This window comes from Telopea speciosissima, chromosome 7 (assembly GCF_018873765.1).
Source record: "Telopea speciosissima isolate NSW1024214 ecotype Mountain lineage chromosome 7, Tspe_v1, whole genome shotgun sequence".
Taxonomy (NCBI): Eukaryota; Viridiplantae; Streptophyta; class Magnoliopsida; order Proteales; family Proteaceae; genus Telopea; species Telopea speciosissima.
The window spans coordinates 31583581-31600869 of NC_057922.1; the positions used below are offsets into that span (position 1 = coordinate 31583581).

General features: G+C 37.0%; 1 protein-coding gene and 1 pseudogene across 1 annotated transcript; one reads left to right on the top strand and one right to left on the bottom strand.

Moving 5' to 3' along the window:
* Positions 1-649: 649 nt before the first annotated feature.
* LOC122669704 lies at positions 650-3870 on the bottom strand (annotated as a pseudogene).
* Positions 3871-11827: 7957 nt separating this feature from the next.
* On the top strand, positions 11828-16421 carry LOC122666646 (ribonucleoside-diphosphate reductase small chain A). Its single transcript, XM_043862685.1, has 9 exons — positions 11828-12027; positions 13044-13204; positions 13699-13747; positions 13838-13964; positions 14787-14852; positions 14977-15093; positions 15266-15428; positions 15512-15582; positions 16126-16421. Exons 1-9 carry the CDS (start codon positions 11868-11870, stop codon positions 16238-16240), a joined length of 1029 nt encoding a protein of 342 aa, XP_043718620.1. The 5' UTR covers positions 11828-11867; the 3' UTR covers positions 16241-16421.
* Positions 16422-17289: the final 868 nt, after the last annotated feature.

The window sequence follows — 17289 nt, forward strand, 5'->3', positions numbered from 1 at the left end:
CAATCCAGTTTATATGGACTATACTTGCAAAATGAACCTTGACCCATTCTTATATGCTTGACAGCTGAACCCAGTGGCCCATCCACTTGTTTTGTCAAACTTTAAGGCCCATTAAACTATTTAATATGGTGCACTCAAGCCTAACTTCATTAACATAAAAGGCCAAAGTCAAGGAAAGTTCATAGAGACCACAACAACCTCCATCAAAGGGAAAGTAACTTTAAGTTATTTTCCACATGTGAAGCTTTACAAATATACAGGATTTTTGAGCTTAGATAAAGGTAGCTAGCAGTATTGAATTCCACATTTTAGGTGTTTCCACCCAAATGATATTTGTTTCATCAGAAAAGTAGTTTTCTAGCTAATCAACTTGTAATTACCCTTATAAAATTTATTTTGTATTTTTTATGATTGACCAACATAATATCATTTTCACATCCATAAACTTTGACAACATTATTGACACCATACCATAAAACCTATTCAATACTTTGGTAAAATACATGTAATCACAGTAACCTATCTTCATCTAAGAACAAGTAATCACTACCTCCCCCTCCTATCAAAGGGGGAAAAACGAAAGGAAAGAAGAAAGAGGAAAGAGGGGAGAGGGGGGAAGACAGAAAGAAGAAAAGAAAATTAGAAACCCATTCTAGAGGTTGATTGTCTCATAAGTTACTAAGATAAACTATATAGTACAACAACCGTCATTCTACTACAAATCCACCATCCTATAGTGTAAATCTTATCTTACTTGACATGCTTAATGAACCAGTTTAACATGTCCTCATGGGCCTCTTCAGCACTCTTTACAGCCGATTCATCACCAATGTCATATCTCACCGTCCATCCATGTTCAACACCAGGATATATTTTCACAAAGCAATTTACCTGTATAAAAACTACCAATTACTCGGCAAAAAGATTAACTGTATACTCAACCACTTATTTAGATAACCAACATTTAAGAAATCAAACAATGGCAAGACGTAAAGAGGACATCAGCAATGGTGAGGAGAGCAGACAATCAAGGAGCTGATAACCTTATCCCAAATCAGTACCAAGCTGCCCAGCAAGGTCTAAAATCCTGTTTGGGCACAGGATTGGCCCTCATTGCTTTTGATTCAGATTGGATTGGAATTGGTCGGAGTTGGTCAAAACCTTAGAAAATGGAATCAGGAAGAAGAAACAAAGATTTTCACATATTTTTAATTTTTAGAGTTTTTAATTCAGAAATCTTGTAGATCTACAGATTTTCACATATTTTTAATTTTTAGAGTTTTTAATTCAGAAATCTTGTAGATCTACCAACAAGAGGTAAGTTTCATTGATTTTCTACTACTTACTGACTAAAAGAAGGGGGGAAATGACCAAGAAAGAAGATTTAAGTGCATTCATGGCCGATTCCAATAAGGATTTTAAGAATCAGGCATAATCGAAATTGGGGTCAGTCGATTCCACCAATTCTGATCTATGGTTATTTAACCTAGCTACCCAATCCTATTTGCTTGAGATCTTTTTTCAGAGATTTCTTACCTCAGGTTTTGCAGATAACATATCCTCAAACTCTTTCAAGAGTTCAGGTGAAGAGGCACGATCAATCTCAGCTCCCAATATAGTAATTGGAGGCTTCACTTCTGAAAAAATTGCAGACCAAACAAATAAATAAAAAATTGAGATACTTTCAATGGCCTAGAAGAAGCTTAAATTCAATGAACTTACCTCTGATATCATCAACTGTGACACGCGAAGGATGCAACAGCACTGCAGCCTGGATTTCATCCGACTTTGCGAGTTCCGAGACAACCTTTCCTGTCATGAATATACAATGTCAAATCTTGTAGTCCATAAGACATATTTAGGTGAGTTTATCAGTCAGTCAACCTTGTCCTTCACATAAGCCCAAGGCTAAAGTATCCAGAGAGAAAGAATCTACATCATCAAAGAGATGGGGTTCAAAAACTTACCACCCCAGCAAAACCCAGCTGCACCAATTGCAGATAAACCCTTACTTTTTAGAGCTGAAATAACAGGTTTCGCATCTTCAAATCCTTTATCCTACAAGAATGTGGCATTTGGTATGAACTCAATTATTCCAGAAGAAGATTAAATGAGATTTTCTTTTTCTGATGAAGATAGGTTAACCAATGAAATAATAACAAATTGCACTCAACCAAGATCATTGGAAAATTTAATTTGGATATCAAAGTTTCACCATTAATCAAACTTTTTGCTCCTAAGTGTCCCACTGCTTCCACCCTTTACCCTCTTCTGGCTTCCTGAAGTGTTCTTGTATATTTATTCAACAATGGACCAATAAGATCAGAGACCAACTACTTATCAAAAAAGGAATAAGGACAAAGACCAACCATTCCATGAGCCTCTCGCCAGTCAGGATAATTTTTTTGCATATCATATGGATCCCCATAGAAGAAATCAGGAACAAGTACCAAGAATCCAGCAGCTGCAACTTGGTCTGCAAGCTTCCTTTAACAGAAAAATGTTAAATACGCTACTAGTGGTGGAAAACCAGAACTTAAATGCTTAAAGAAAGATGTAGGATGTGGATCTCTCTCTCTCAACAGAAAAGATGTGCTCCAAATAAATTGACTAGAAACCCTGCAATCTTCTTCTTTTCTTCAGAAGCTTACCGAATAACAAACTTTACTGATAAGGGAATTAGAATCTATAGGAGGGGAAGACATTCCAGAACATTCAAATAAGATCTATTGGACTATGTGGGATTCACTCCCCTACTACTACTATTAAGCCGGCAGAGATGGCAGGGATGGGCATTTCTTTGCCGTGATCCCAACGCTTCATTTTATTTCCCAAAAGTTTGGAAAACAATACCAATAGATTTTCTACATTAAACTCGCATCTGTTTTAGCATTGGGAAAGTTTTTTTTCCAAAATCCAGTAGGTGAAGGAGAGAACTTTAATGAATTTGGTTCTCAAAGTGCTGGAGCATACATTGGGCCACTACAGAGGCAAGTTCAGATGATGAATGAACTGTTCAAGTTTGGAAGCTGAACAGAACCTGATTGTTTCAGGCTAATCTTTGGTCTTCTTTTTGTATGGGTTTGTACATACCAGAAGTCTTTTTTATACTGTCACTCTTGTATATTCCAGGGGCAACCTAAACCCTCTTATTCCCTCCTTAATTTTATTTAAGAATGAAATGAAAAGACAAACTGTCATTATGTAAGCAAAGATGCTGAGAAAACAAATTAAGCAACATGAAGTATATTTTGCCCGTCAAGGATGAATTTAGAAATTTTGGCGCAGATTAGAATTCCCCATTCCTCAAGTAAACATTTTATCCGTAATTGAGAGACTTGATAGTTTGGAGACTGAGATGTGGGAATTCACCGTACCTGAAGTTTGGTGCTTCATATCCTGCAGAAGTTCAAGACACAATAGCAATTAACTTGTACCCACTGTGTTGATTAGAACTACCATTAAGTCCTATCAGGGTTTATGTATAACAAACACTCATCTCCAGAGATTTAAAGAAAAGAAGAAAACGATTATAATTCAAAGAAGCTAAAAGATACGGATAACAAGCAAGAATCACTAAGAAGAGAATAATTGAAACTATGACTGAGAATTAAACAGCAATAATTAGAAATACCCATTACTACCAGTAAAAAGGATTGAAGTGGGTAGTTACCGAAAACGTCAGAAATTTAGATTATCGCGAGTTTGGAATCTGGAGAGCCGGTGAAGTATGTATTGAGGCCTGCAAATTCTTCCACAAACCCTTCTCCACAGGTTGCACTGAGTATTGGTGCATTCTCAACGCATTGAGGGTTCGCCATCTCAAGTGTAATGGAGGGACATGCACAGAGAAGGGGGGGGGGGGGGGGAAGAGACTTATAGAAAGAGAAAAGGATCAAGGAAGGAAAGAAGAGTGACTTCACCTCTTACATCACCAAACTAATCTTTCTGTCCCGGGTTCAAGGAGGGTTATATGATGAAGCTTCGTCTAGGGGAGGTTGGGGCATGGTGATTGGTGAGGGCTTAGGTTTTGGAGGAAGGAGCTTTTGGGGATCCAGTACTCATTTGGTGGAAAGATTGCATTTCTGTATCGAGGAAGAAGGTGAATGCAATCTAGAATGGTATCGGTGTCTGGTATGTAAGACGATACATGATAGCAAGTTAGTAAATGAGCCTAGTGCCGGCCAAAGGCGTATCAAAAGTTGGCCCGTACCAGTAGATTCGACCTAAATTGACTGGTTGAAGAAGCATCAGATCGGCCCGATTAATTTCTGAATGTGTCGGGCTCAAGTATCAACTGATTAATAACGGGTGTTTTCAATGCGAAGTAGTGACTCTATAGCATTGAACAAAAATTCGATCAAAACTTGTCGAAACCACCGAATTAACTTGGTTTCTCAGGTATTCAAGACGAGTTGAAGGAGTATTTTATAAAATCCTTGGATTCGATCGGGTTTCGACCAATTTCGACCATATTTCGATAGTTTCAACACATGTCCATCGAAACTAAGGGAAACTTGGCTCAAAACTAGGACAAACTGATATTTATGTCAGAAACCAGATCGAAAACCAGGACAGACAGTTAGTTATGTCTAATATCATTCATTTACTTAAAATATTATTCATAAATAAGTAAATACCCCCTATTTGAATCCATTAAAATAATTAAAAAATCAAATTCCAAAAGAAAAAAAACTCAACCTTCCAATTCAAGAACAAAAACTGGATTTTTTACGGTAGATGCAATTTTCAATTTTCTAATACTGGGGTTTTTCTCAAATCTAAAAATTTCATAAATCTTAATATGGTAAAACATTGCTAAAAACCAAAAGTGTGGTAAAATATTCATTTGTTTTGATGTCCAAAAAAATATTTTCATTCAGAGCGATTTTGATAGTATTCGCGCACACTAAATTAAGTTTGACCAGTAGGGACCACTGAAGTCAGTGTGACTGACCTCCAACAGGTCAGAACTACGGAATGCGGTTTTCTTCTTTATTTTGGTTATCTTTCCCTTACAACAGTCTACACAAGTTTCTAGATCACTTTCGAGAGTAGGTAGGATGTCAGACTTTATCAACCTGTCCATTCTTGCCTTAGAAATATGATCTCAGCCTGTCCACTCTTGCCTTAGAAATATGACCTAGCCTCTTATGTCACAATGTGAAAGACCGTTCTTTAAGTAAAGGTATTTTGAAAATAACGCTTTCAATATTACAGGAGACGTAGATATCATTGAGAGACAAACACAATCTGTACAATCCATTGGACATAAGGCAGGAACCAACTTTAGTTGAATTAAAAAATAAATTAACCATAGTGTTCTTTATTTCAAAATGGAAACCACTAATGTCCAAAACTGAAACCAAAATTAAATTCCGCCTGAGGACGGTACATAAAAAGTGTCATTTAAAGTCACTTTAAAACCAAAATCTAATAATAAAATGACATCTCCCACGAACTCTACGACAGAATGTCCATCATTTCCTACGACCAGCCTGGATTCATCCTTATTTAGCCTCCTCCGATTTATGAACCCCTATATGGTAAAAGCAACATGGTTAGTTGCACTGCTATCTAGCCAGCAAGAACTGGATGGAACTTCTGATAGATTAGATTCACAAACAAAAATCAAAGAATCATTACCTGATGACTGCTTGGGCTTGAGTAACCAAGCCTTGTATTTATCGCAGTCATTCTTCATGGGACCCTTCTTCTTGCAAAAGAAGCAGCGATCACTCTCTTTCTTCAAAGAGTCTTTCTGAGGTCACAAATTATTAGTCTGATTGAACTGTTTATTGGCAGATTTATGAGTATGGTATTTAGACTTTTTACTCATACGGGCTTTGGAAGTAAACAGGGCAGCAGACTTTTTGTCTTTCTTCAGTTTCTCTTCCTCAGACACAACCCTAAAAATTAGGTCATTAATACTCCAGACTCCATCTTGGGAAATGTAATTGGTTTGAATGATGTCAAATTCAGATGGTACGGTATTTAGAGCTTGATGGACAATTAGGGCATCTGAAAGAGGAATGTTCAAGGCCTTGAGTTTAGTTTGGTAATCAACCATCCTAATAATGTAATCCCTAACACCCCTAGAACCATCATATTTCATATTAAACAACTATTACAGAAGTGTCCCAATTTCAGCATTCGTTGAAACTTTGTATCTGTTGAAAATTGCATTTAGCAATTCCTTAGCAGTACATTTATCAGGCAAACCACTTTTATGATGTTCTTTATAGATAGTACAGCTAAGTGATTACTCTTTTCCCATGCAGCATGCACGAATTTTTCATCTTCAGTACTATCAGTTATAGGTTTACTGGCCTATCCAGTACAAGGGACGTATGCATATCTACCATTTCCATGGCAAACATAATGTCCTCTTACCACTTCTTAAAATTTAACTCAGTAAGAATCTCAATGGTAACCATATTATTTCAGAAAAAGTGACAAAAAATCAAACAATGTATATTATTAGCACAATGTGAGTAATGTGTAACTTTGAAAACCATATAAGTACACCTTTTGGAGAGTTCACAAGCATCACCATGCAAACACCTTTGGGCAGAATTCATGATATACAGTTGTAATAACCTCCTCACACGCCAGCAGCCATGAGAATATATTCTAATCCTCGATAATCTACCACCTTTGGGTGTATAGACTTCTTGGGTCAGTTAATCCTCAACCATATGCTGCATATGTGACCCTCTAAGCACTAATACACAATTACCACCTTTGGGTGTATAACTATGCATTAGAACCAGAGAAATCCCATTACCATATGAGACCGATATTCCATAAACCTAATCAAGAGTGCCACTTTGGCGGTCACCACTTAATCAAATCTATGAAATTCTCCCATATAGGGACATACTTTATGTTACTCACACAAATCATATTGTATGTAATTTTAGACCAGATGACAAGGGGCTGAATTGTCCAAAAATTACAACATATGCCAATCACATCGTTTGAAAAAGTTTGGGATTGCAAAAGGCGATCAAACATAATTAACCAAAATTGCTAGATTACAAAAGTGAACATTCTAACAATATAGAGCATGCATAAATTACATCATTATAACAGAAAATTCCAGAATTATAATAAAAATTCTAGAAACCATGCAAAAGGGTGGAAAAGTAACCCAAAATCACTATTTTACAATTTTTCATAAATCCCGAGGCATCAAATATATCCAAATTACATATCAAAATGTAGGGAATTCTAAGACGAATCCAACGACACCTGAAACGCCCCAAACGGAGCTCCCACGCTCCCTCACGCGCCGTTCAAAGTTTGCACGTGCAAACCACGTGCGGTCAAAGATTCCAGAATCAATCCGGGTTCAAGTTCGGTCCAAAGCGGTTCACCCACGTGAACCGGACCGGTCAACGGCCAACCCGGGTCAAAGAGTCAACCTAATGGATCAAAAAGACGGGTCATCGTGTCGAGGTTCCCGGGTCGACCCTAATAGACCGTGGTTTGGATACCGGGTTGACCCAAATGGGTCGTCTCGGGTTACCGGGTTGACCCAATGGGCCAGGGTCACTGTTACCGGTTTGACCCATACGGGTCATGGTCACTTTTTTTTTTTTTTTTTTTAAAACCCAGCCGAGCGAGTGATATCACCCTCCAGAGTCCGCCGATGCGTGAGGGCGCGTCCGGAGGCCTCCAACGGCGATCCACATACCAAAATGCTCGCGACGCCGAGACCTTTAACCCCGTATGGTTGGTTTCAAATTTCGCCGATCGAAAATTCTGACAGTGGCCGAAAAACTTACGGGTTCAACAGAAAACCCCAAAAAAAAATTTCGACAGATTGAATCAAAATCACATGGAACGGAAGTCGCAAATCAATCCATATAGGTTCATAATTTAATCTATATTGGCTCTGATACCACATGTAAGATTAAATCCAAACAGGATCGCATATAGACAGATCAAGAACACAACAAAGTATGTGACAGAATCGTTCATGGGATCGTACCTTCTTTAGGATCCATGGAGACGATGAAGAACGCAGCGGAATAGATCTTTAGTCTCCCTTGAAGCAAGGATCTTCTCCTATAAACTCCCCTTTAGCACTTGCTCAATGGTAGAACCTTAGAGACATCATTTCTCCATAATGGTATTTCAATATTGTGATTGATCATTAGGGTTAGAGGGGACCTAGCTTCCCATTTATACAGATCTCCATAGATCTTCCCATTATAGATCTAACGGTGATCTGTGAGCCCACACTAGCTAGTCCATATTAGATCCCCAAGATATTGCATATCTACCTTATTAGACCAACCACTAAGAAATAGTAACTGCCACAATTAATAGAGCCCACCTAATAAGTAAGAATATAATAAAATATTCTAACACATAACTCCTTCAATATAAATCAGATTTAAGCAATCTTGGACTTATTGAAAAGCTATCAAAATAAAGCTTTCTAACAAATCCAAGATTGCTTAAATCTCATTTATATTAAAGGAGTTATGTTCCAGTCAAACCTTATTTGATACTATGTCCAAGAACAATATCCAGTATCGAACTTGGATCAAAATCACAAGTAATATTTTTAGTGTTCTCTGTGTGAAACTAATGCATGAATTGAGTTTAAAATGTCTAAAATAGGCAGTACAACAAGAATTAGAACAAAAAAACAACTTCTAGGCCTCGAAACCAAGGTTCGAGTTAGCATGGAGAAAGTCTCAAGTTTCAACCGAGATATGGTCGAAACCGAGACGAACTCGTTTTTGTGGCTGATCGAAACCTAGTCAAAACTCAAGTTTTAGACTCTTGCTCTATAGTTGTCCGATCGAGACCGACTGATAATCGATTGTTTATAGCTGGATTAGCGCCTTTAATCACATTTAACCTTATTATAGAATATAGCCCATTTCTGGCACGATTATAGCTTGACTAGCCTGATTATGTATCGGTAACCTACTGACTGGATAGAAACATATTTATGCCTTAGCCTACGAGGCCTGATTACCTAAACAAGAGGAAACGGTATGGGGTCTTAAATTGGTAGGGACGGACTAGGCCCCACTGAAACTGATCATGTCAGACCAATTGATACCCTTAACAATCCTAAGTACCTAACCAGAGATTGACCATCTACTTTTGGGGAAATTTTTTGTCAATACCCTAAATTTAATTTATATTTACCTAATTCCCGGTTGAACACTTCTTTTATGATTCTTCCAACAAAATAAATTTCCACCTCTGTTTTCTCTTGGTTTTCATTATCTTATTCATTTGATCATTATCGTAACAATACTTTTGTTTGATAATTGTAGTATCTTTTCTTTTTTTTTTGGTAGAAGTTTGATAATTATATTATCAAGCTTAAGAAAGTTATTGTTGCTTTGCTTGATAATTATATTATCAAGCTTGAAGAAGTTATTGTCGCTTTGATGATGAATAAGACATGGTGGAAAAAAAAAAGAAGATGAGAGATCGTTAGAGGAGGGTAGTGCTTTGGTTACACATGGTGATGGGCAAAGACAGATCAAATGACAAACATGAGGATTTCGGTAATATTAAAAGTAACTTCAAGTCAAAAATGTCGTAAAATATTTTGTATTATTGTGAGAAGGAAGGTGATTTAAAATTGAATATTTTTTAAACCATAAGGGAGGATAAAAAAGAGAAAGAAGACAAGAATCATAATGGAAATAAATTATCAAATGTGCTATAGTGGAAAGGTTTTGAAGTGATGGAAATATTTATCTCACTACTTCACCAAGTACAAAAAAATTCCGATTATTTTAGATTCTGGTTGTTCATTTCATATGTATTCATTCAGTGATATATCAATTACTACATAAAATGCATGTAATAAAAGTATGGTCAGAATGACAAATAATGCTACACAAAGATAGTCGGAATTTGTAGTGTATGATTCGTATGTTTGATGGAATTGTGCAAACTTTAACTGGGTTAGACATATGTCTGATCTAAAGAAAAATATAATTTCACAAGAAACACTAGGAGCACTGAGATTTTAAATCCGTTTTTTTACTCAGAGAGCGGCAAACTTGAGACTGTGATTCGGCGGAGACAAGATTCGAACTTGTAATCTTCAGGTCATGGGCTTGATGAGTCGACCAATTCCTCTACCCCACTTCTTACCCTTCTCTTTCTTGAACTCTTCACTAAAGCATAGCCGTCTCTCTATGCCAATCATTCCATCCATTCGTCAAAAGAAATCCCGATCTTCGGAGCGGAGTGGAAAAATCGAGTGAGGCAGCTTGAAATGGAGTTGGGGCATCAGCAAGAGTAGAAGAATATGATCTCGCACATCGACTTGGAGGAATAAAAGCATTCGATTTCCAGAGGTACATGTACGGTTCCTAAAAGATACTATGTTGTCCTAATCAACCGACTTCATCGCGAAAGACTACATTTTTTAGGCCTCGAAACGTGCTAGAATGGCCAAAAAGTGCATACGATAGGGCCACAGGTGTTGACTCTGGTAGAGCTCGTTGAGATCTTTGATTTTATATGTATTTCACCCTATGTTGGTTCAGGTCCGAACCAAACTGGGTGGTCTCTAGGGGTAGTTTTGTACTTTCTAGATTAGGGTTTTCCTATATATTGTAGTTATCTCTTTGAGAGATGGGTGAGTGAGGGTTTGTATTGCTTCACAGAAATAGTGGATTCATACTATTGCTCGGCAGTGGATGTAGCTTCCTACTTGGGGGTGAACCACGTAAAAATCTTGTCTTGGGTGTGTGTGATTTCTCTTTTTCTTTGCATTTCCGTAAAATCGTCATTCGACTGTGTTGTTTTTTTAATATTTTTTTATTAGGCAAAAGGATCTATGCACAGCCAGGCACCATACAGAGTCCTATCCCCCTTCTCACAAGCGGGGGCAGAAAATGACTAAAAATCCCCTTATTTGACACTTTGTAACCAATCTCCACCTTATGTGGCCATGCATGAAAACCCTCCCCTTTTTAATAAATTGTCCATTATTTAAAAAAATATTTGATTAATATGAAATATATTTAAATTTTATAAAAATATATATAGGCTTATGTGAAAAATAAAAAAAAAAAATTTGAGCACCCTAGACCATAAAATGTACGAGTAAGTTATAGGCCAAACGATAGAAATACAATCAATGTTTTGAAAAGTAGAATTGCGGAATCAGTGCTGATTCCGAATCAACTGATTCCAGTGCTGAATCAGAATCGACCATAATCGGCCAAAAATAAAGAAGAATCGACAAAATCGGCCAAATCGTCCGAATCGACAGATTCCACCGATCCAATTCCTATTCCGATTCTGGAAACCATGATTAGAATCACCAATTTTACAGATGACCCCCTCTTCCCCTCTCAATTATTTGGATTCTCAACCAACCCCACCCCCCAATCCCCTCCTCCTGACGGACATGTCATATGACAAAGACGAATGTGCTTGAAAATGCGGTCCACGTCGAAGCAACTTGCTTTCCTTGTGGTCCTACTAATTTTTACGGCCGAGATTTCTGGATGTGAAATTGGGCCAGCTGCGCCTTTGATTACGATGACATTATTTAAGCAAGACGTGTATTAGATACCAATCCAACAGTCTTAAATCACAACTACACGGAAGGAACTGCTTACCGGAACAGAAAACTTCCCTATGACGATGGGTTATCTCAGAACACAGGAGAAAAGGAAGCACCAATGACCGACCAACCAACCAACCAACCAAGAAAACGAAGAGAAAAAAACAGAGGATATTTTATTCAATCAATCCATCTTACGTTTCTCGTTATCAGCTAATCTGTCCGCGTTGTTGCTTGTGGGTTTTAGAAGGGTTTTATAGTTTCTATCGAATTCTTCTTGAGTTTTGAGGAATTCTGCGAGATGGGTTCTCTGGTAAACGGCGTGGAAGAAGGACGGTTACATGATAAGGGAGAAGAAGAGCCAATTTTAATGGAGCAATCGCAGAGGTTTTGTATGTTTCCTATCAGGTATAGGCAGCTATGGGAGATGTACAAGAAAGCCGAAGCTAGCTTTTGGACTGGTATTCTCTTCCTCTGTTCCTCTGTTCTTGTACTACTCCCTCTTCTCTGGAATTCTGGTTTTTTGCTTTTGTTATTAAATTTCTCCTGCACATCTACAAAGTTGTTTACATTATGAATTCAAACTTCCTCTCTCTCTCTCTCTCTCGGATGTTGGTTTTTCGAATTTTTTTGGGATATATCTTGTGTTTCCCGATATGGGTCCTTTTCTTCCTCCTCCTCCACCCCCTTTCACCTCTCTCTCTCTCTCTCTCTCTATTTTCGTCTTTTTTTTTTGTTGGTGGAATCTCATTGGTTGGGCTTATTGGAATTCGGAAGAACTTACATTGCAGGAACACCAATATAGTCCTTTTCTCTTTTTTCTCTAAACGTCTTTGAATTTGTCCCACTCCGGAATTCGTTTCTGAATTTGGTTTTGCCGTCATTTAATCAATGCGAAAGTTCATTGTTTTTTGAGTCCTTTGATATATGTCGTTTCTGTACGTACTTTCAATCCTTCACTATCCCTGTGATCATATTGTTAGGAATATTTTTTTCAAGTTACCATATTTCCATAACCTTTTAGTTGCAGTTTTATATTGCTTTAGCCTTTAAGTTCACCTCAATTTCTAACCTGCTCTTGTTTTCCCTGTCACATTATAATTGAGTGTTCAGGTTTTCTCTCGTCCTTGTTCTTCCCAAAATTATATAGCTCACATAAATTTTTTTTCTGAACTTTCTTTGATAACCCCACTCCCCCTTACTTTAGTTTCCTTTCTTGTTTCTTATTTTGTTCCTTTTACAATTACATTGAGCTGGCCCTGTGGGACTCTGCTCTGAGAGTGGGAAAGGATTGGTCTGGTGGTTGGTTAATCCCAGTTTACATTTGTTTATTTTGTTTGGAAAGGTATCCATTTATAGTTCTACTCTACCAACCTCATTTCTCCCTAAACATTTCATGTTATTGGAATGTATGTTTATATACTCTTTATTTCAAATATTTTGACCATTCATTTTCTGAGCTGAAATGGGCTTGCAGCGGAGGAGGTTGATCTCTCTTATGATGTTCAACAGTGGGAAACTTTGTCTGATTCTGAGAAGCATTTTATAAGCCATGTACTGGCATTTTTTGCTTCATCTGATGGCATTGTGTTGGAGAATTTGGCTGCCAGATTTCTAAAAGACGTTCAAGTTCCAGAGGTACCTTTGACCTCTATATGGTCTAGTGCCATCAGTCAAGTTTGTTTCCGCATGTGTATGGTTTCTGAAACATAGAACAATCAAGTGTTTCTTTCAATGTCTTACTAATTTATGGATACGAGCTATCGATATATAGAGTGCTCAAAGTTTGTTTTCCAATCGGTTGGGTGAACTTGGTTCATTTCATTAGTAAACTAAATATAGTCATTTAACTGTCTGCACTTTAATGAAATAGATCATCATAGAGTATGATTCGTATAAAACTACTCATTTTCTTAGTTTTACAGTAACTAAATGGATATCTGTGGTCAGAAGCAAAGCTTATCCTGTTTTCATCACCTATGACAATGTATATAATAAAAAATGATGGAGTACAATAATATTCTTATTATAAAAACTCGCTGTATTTTCTCATTTTGTTTTAATTCTTTGGAATTTCTCACATTTTCTTTCTAAAGTTGTCTTACTCAAGCAATGCTTCTGATCCCCTGTAGGCTCGGGCATTCTACGGTTTTCAAATTGCCATGGAGAATATTCATTCTGGTAGAGATTTGTAAGTGAAGTTAAGGATTTTTTACCCTGTTAGGGATATGGCAAGGTGTGATTGTGGATCTTTTTATTTTCTCTTCTCAGAGATGTATAGCTTACTTTTGGAGACATACATCAAGGACTCAAAGGAGAAGCATAGGTTGTTTAATGCTATTGAAAACATTCCCTGTGTTGCGAGAAAGGCCAAATGGGCCTTGGATTGGCTTGAAAGGTATTCCGTCCATTGTAGTTTTCCCTCATCCTTCATATAAAATGTATGCACGTATTTAGTTAGTCATATGTTCTAGATATGGCAAGGACATGATATTTTAGTATCTGAACTGAAATTTGAATAATCTGACATGATATATCACCATTGTGTATCCAAGTGTAAAAGTTAACCACTACAATTATCATCTAATATGTGGCACTACTTAAGATCAGCAAAATACACCCAGGCCTCAAGAATATAGGCCATTTTGAACCTTTTTTGTATGCATCACTTACTTTATTTTTGTGGCTTATAGTACAGTAAAACTCCTGTTTATCGCTTCTGCCAAATGTATTTACTAGGCTCACTTTCTTTTTATCATGTTTGAGTTTGTCTGTTTGCTTCTGCAACATAATTCATCTTAACAACTCTTTCAAAGCCACATTACTTTTGGTAAATCTGTGTGCCATATTGTATCTATGAAATCCTGTCTCACCGGCCATCATACTTCAGGGGGTGGAGTGTTACTTGGATGTGCCCTCAGCAGGTATTGGGTTAAAGGGAATAAGAAAATGCCATATCTAAGAGTTCATGTTTACTTATTAGACATTTCCTATTAAAATATTACAGCTATCTCATTCTGTACTTTGAGGAGGGTGGGAAGCTCAAGTTTTGTGTACAGAAATAAATCTCAATGCTGATTGAGATGGCATCTTCGAATGAGCTATGCACTCTGAAAGTATATATATGCCTAATATATACACTTAATTGCATTCTCTGTACTTGTGGAAATGTAACAAATTTATGTTTTCAACCATTTTATTTCGTTAATTTCATGTGCAGCTCAAGTTCTTTTGCAGAGAGACTTGTTGCCTTTTCCTGTGTTGAAGGAATATTTTTCTCGGGAAGGTAAGCTTCCTTCTCAGTCATGACCTATCTTACTTTTTTGTCAGATGAATGATTTTATGTACCATGGTTGCCTATAAAAATGAAAGGGGATAGCATAGAGATCAAATTCCTTTGTTCTTCTCAGCTTCTGTGCCATTTTCTGGCTGAAAAAGAGGGGTCTAATGCCGGGGTTGACATTCTCAAATGAGCTTATTTCGAGAGATGAGGGTCTCCACTGTGACTTTGCATGCCTCTTGTACAGGTAGGCAGGCTTGTTCACCTTTCATATTTGCTATGTGATTGAGCTAAACTCTGTCTGTGGTTCTCTGTCATCCAGATATGTGCTCATGTGTTTGTTTGGCCTCCCCTCTCCCCCCCCCCCCCCCCCGAATAAAAATCTGAAGATAGTTATTTATTTAAGTTCTTTTTCACAGTTTGTTACATAGACAACTAAATCAACAAAAGGTTCATCAAATCGTGCATGAAGCTGTGGAAATTGAAACTCAGTTTGTTTGTGATGCCCTCCCTTGTGCATTGATTGGCATGAACTCAGTTCTCATGAGCCAGTACATAAAGTTTGTTGCGGATCGCCTTCTGGTAATCATCGTCTAAGTATTTATTTAGCACTTCAAATATCTTTCTGGTTGGAACATCAGGTTAAATGTTTCTACCTTTTTCAGGTTGCTTTAGGATGCCAGAAGAAATATAATACAGAAAATCCTTTTGATTGGATGGAGTTTATTTCCTTGCAGTGAGTATTGTGCATACACCTACATTTGTTCTATTTAACTCCTACAAACTCATTTAAGTAATTATTCATACCAGTCTGGCAGGTCCTTTTCCTATCTGAGTTTTTCTCTTCTTCTGCTGTGTAGTTGCTATATATAATTACTATCCATGGGAAGGAAATCTTAGGTTTCTCTCATGAATTTGATGGGAATTATACCCTGGAAGTTGATTGATTATGCATTTCATCCAGGCTTACCTGCCCCACAAATGGCTTCAGAGTTATCAATCTTGGCTAATTTGAAATGTGGACCATCATATTGATGGCCACGGACCAAAGATCCAACCAATTAACATTAACAACAGGTTGAAATACATAAATCTTTCATGGCTCGACATTTTTATCATAGCTGCTCAAATTTTAATTATTAAATTGATAAGCTTACTCAAAATGGATATAGATATCGATGCATTGGTGGATCTAAATTTGTAGTCTGGATGAAAGGCACCCCAGTGGTGATGATTTTATATTTCTGACCTTAGCAATGTGTATGTTTCAATTATGCAGAGGAAAAGCAAACTTCTTTGAAAGAAGAGTGGGTGACTATCAGAAGGCTTCTGTGATGTCTAGCCTACAGAATGGAGGAGGAAATTATGTCTTCAAAATGGATGAGGACTTCTAGTGGTTAATTGGGCTATATACTCATACAAGCATTTTGGAGATGTTGAAAAGGCATCAACTTTTTTGTAACTAATTGCTTGCAAGGAAGTTGCATTCTATTAGTTTCCCTTTCACACTATTGTGTATGCATTGTTTCAAGATTGATAACCACTATGCATTTTTATTGTTCATATTTATGTAAAGCTGGAACAGTGAAACTCTAATGGAGAAGCAATACATGATGGAATAGGTCTTTAGACAATAGAGATGGAACTTCATTAGTACCCAACTTGATTCTTGCAATTTGTGTTGATCGGCTTGTCTAGTGGATGTTACTTTTGATCATAGTTCAAGATCTCATCTCGTCTCGCCATTTCGGGCAGGTCGAAATTTATCGAAATTTTGCCGAAATATGGTATTTTTCTGCCATTTTTGGCAGTCTATTTAGGTGGATTTTTTTATCATATTAAGTCATGATACTTCATGTACACCCTTATTTAAGCTAAATAAACACATTTAGACCTTCATATTGCAAAAAAAAGTGAACTCAAAGTGGTGTTTTGGGTTTGCACCCTTGATTGACAGTATACAGTCGGATCCTGATGTATAAATGGTTAAATACACATTGTATAAGTACTAAAAGACATAATAACAAACTTAAACACAGTAATGAAATAAAAATAAAATCAAATGTAGCCTTTAGTTTAAACTTTGAACTCATAAAATCATAAGTGCATAAGCTCATAAGTCATAACTCATAAACTCCATAAAAGTCATTAGTTCAATACTCAAAAGTCAATACACAAAGTCACAATTCACAACTCACAACTGTCATAAAAGAAATCCTAGTAATAATTGCTATATCGTCCTGGATCGACCCCACTCATGCTCCATTGGAGTCGACGTTCATTGCTCTCTGTCTGAAGGACATACGTGGAGCACGGTATAATTTCGAAAAAGAAACGAGTGTAGTAATCCATAATTACCATGTAAATCCTGAAATATCTTGAAATATCACGAAATTTCACCAAAATTTGTACCTTTTCATTTCGTATGTCCATTTTGTCTCGG

What these genes read in the sequence shown, in the direction of transcription:
- LOC122666646 (XM_043862685.1), top strand. Translation starts at nt 11,868, where the DNA reads ATGGGTTCTCTGGTAAACGGCGTGGAAGAAGGACGGTTACATGATAAG. An exon ending in AAGACGTTCAAGTTCCAGAG is followed by an intron (nt 13,205 to 13,698) that starts GTACCTTTGACC and finishes GATCCCCTGTAG; the next exon opens with GCTCGGGCATTCTACGGTTT. An exon ending in CATGGAGAATATTCATTCTG is followed by an intron (nt 13,748 to 13,837) that starts GTAGAGATTTGT and finishes TTCTCTTCTCAG; the next exon opens with AGATGTATAGCTTACTTTTG.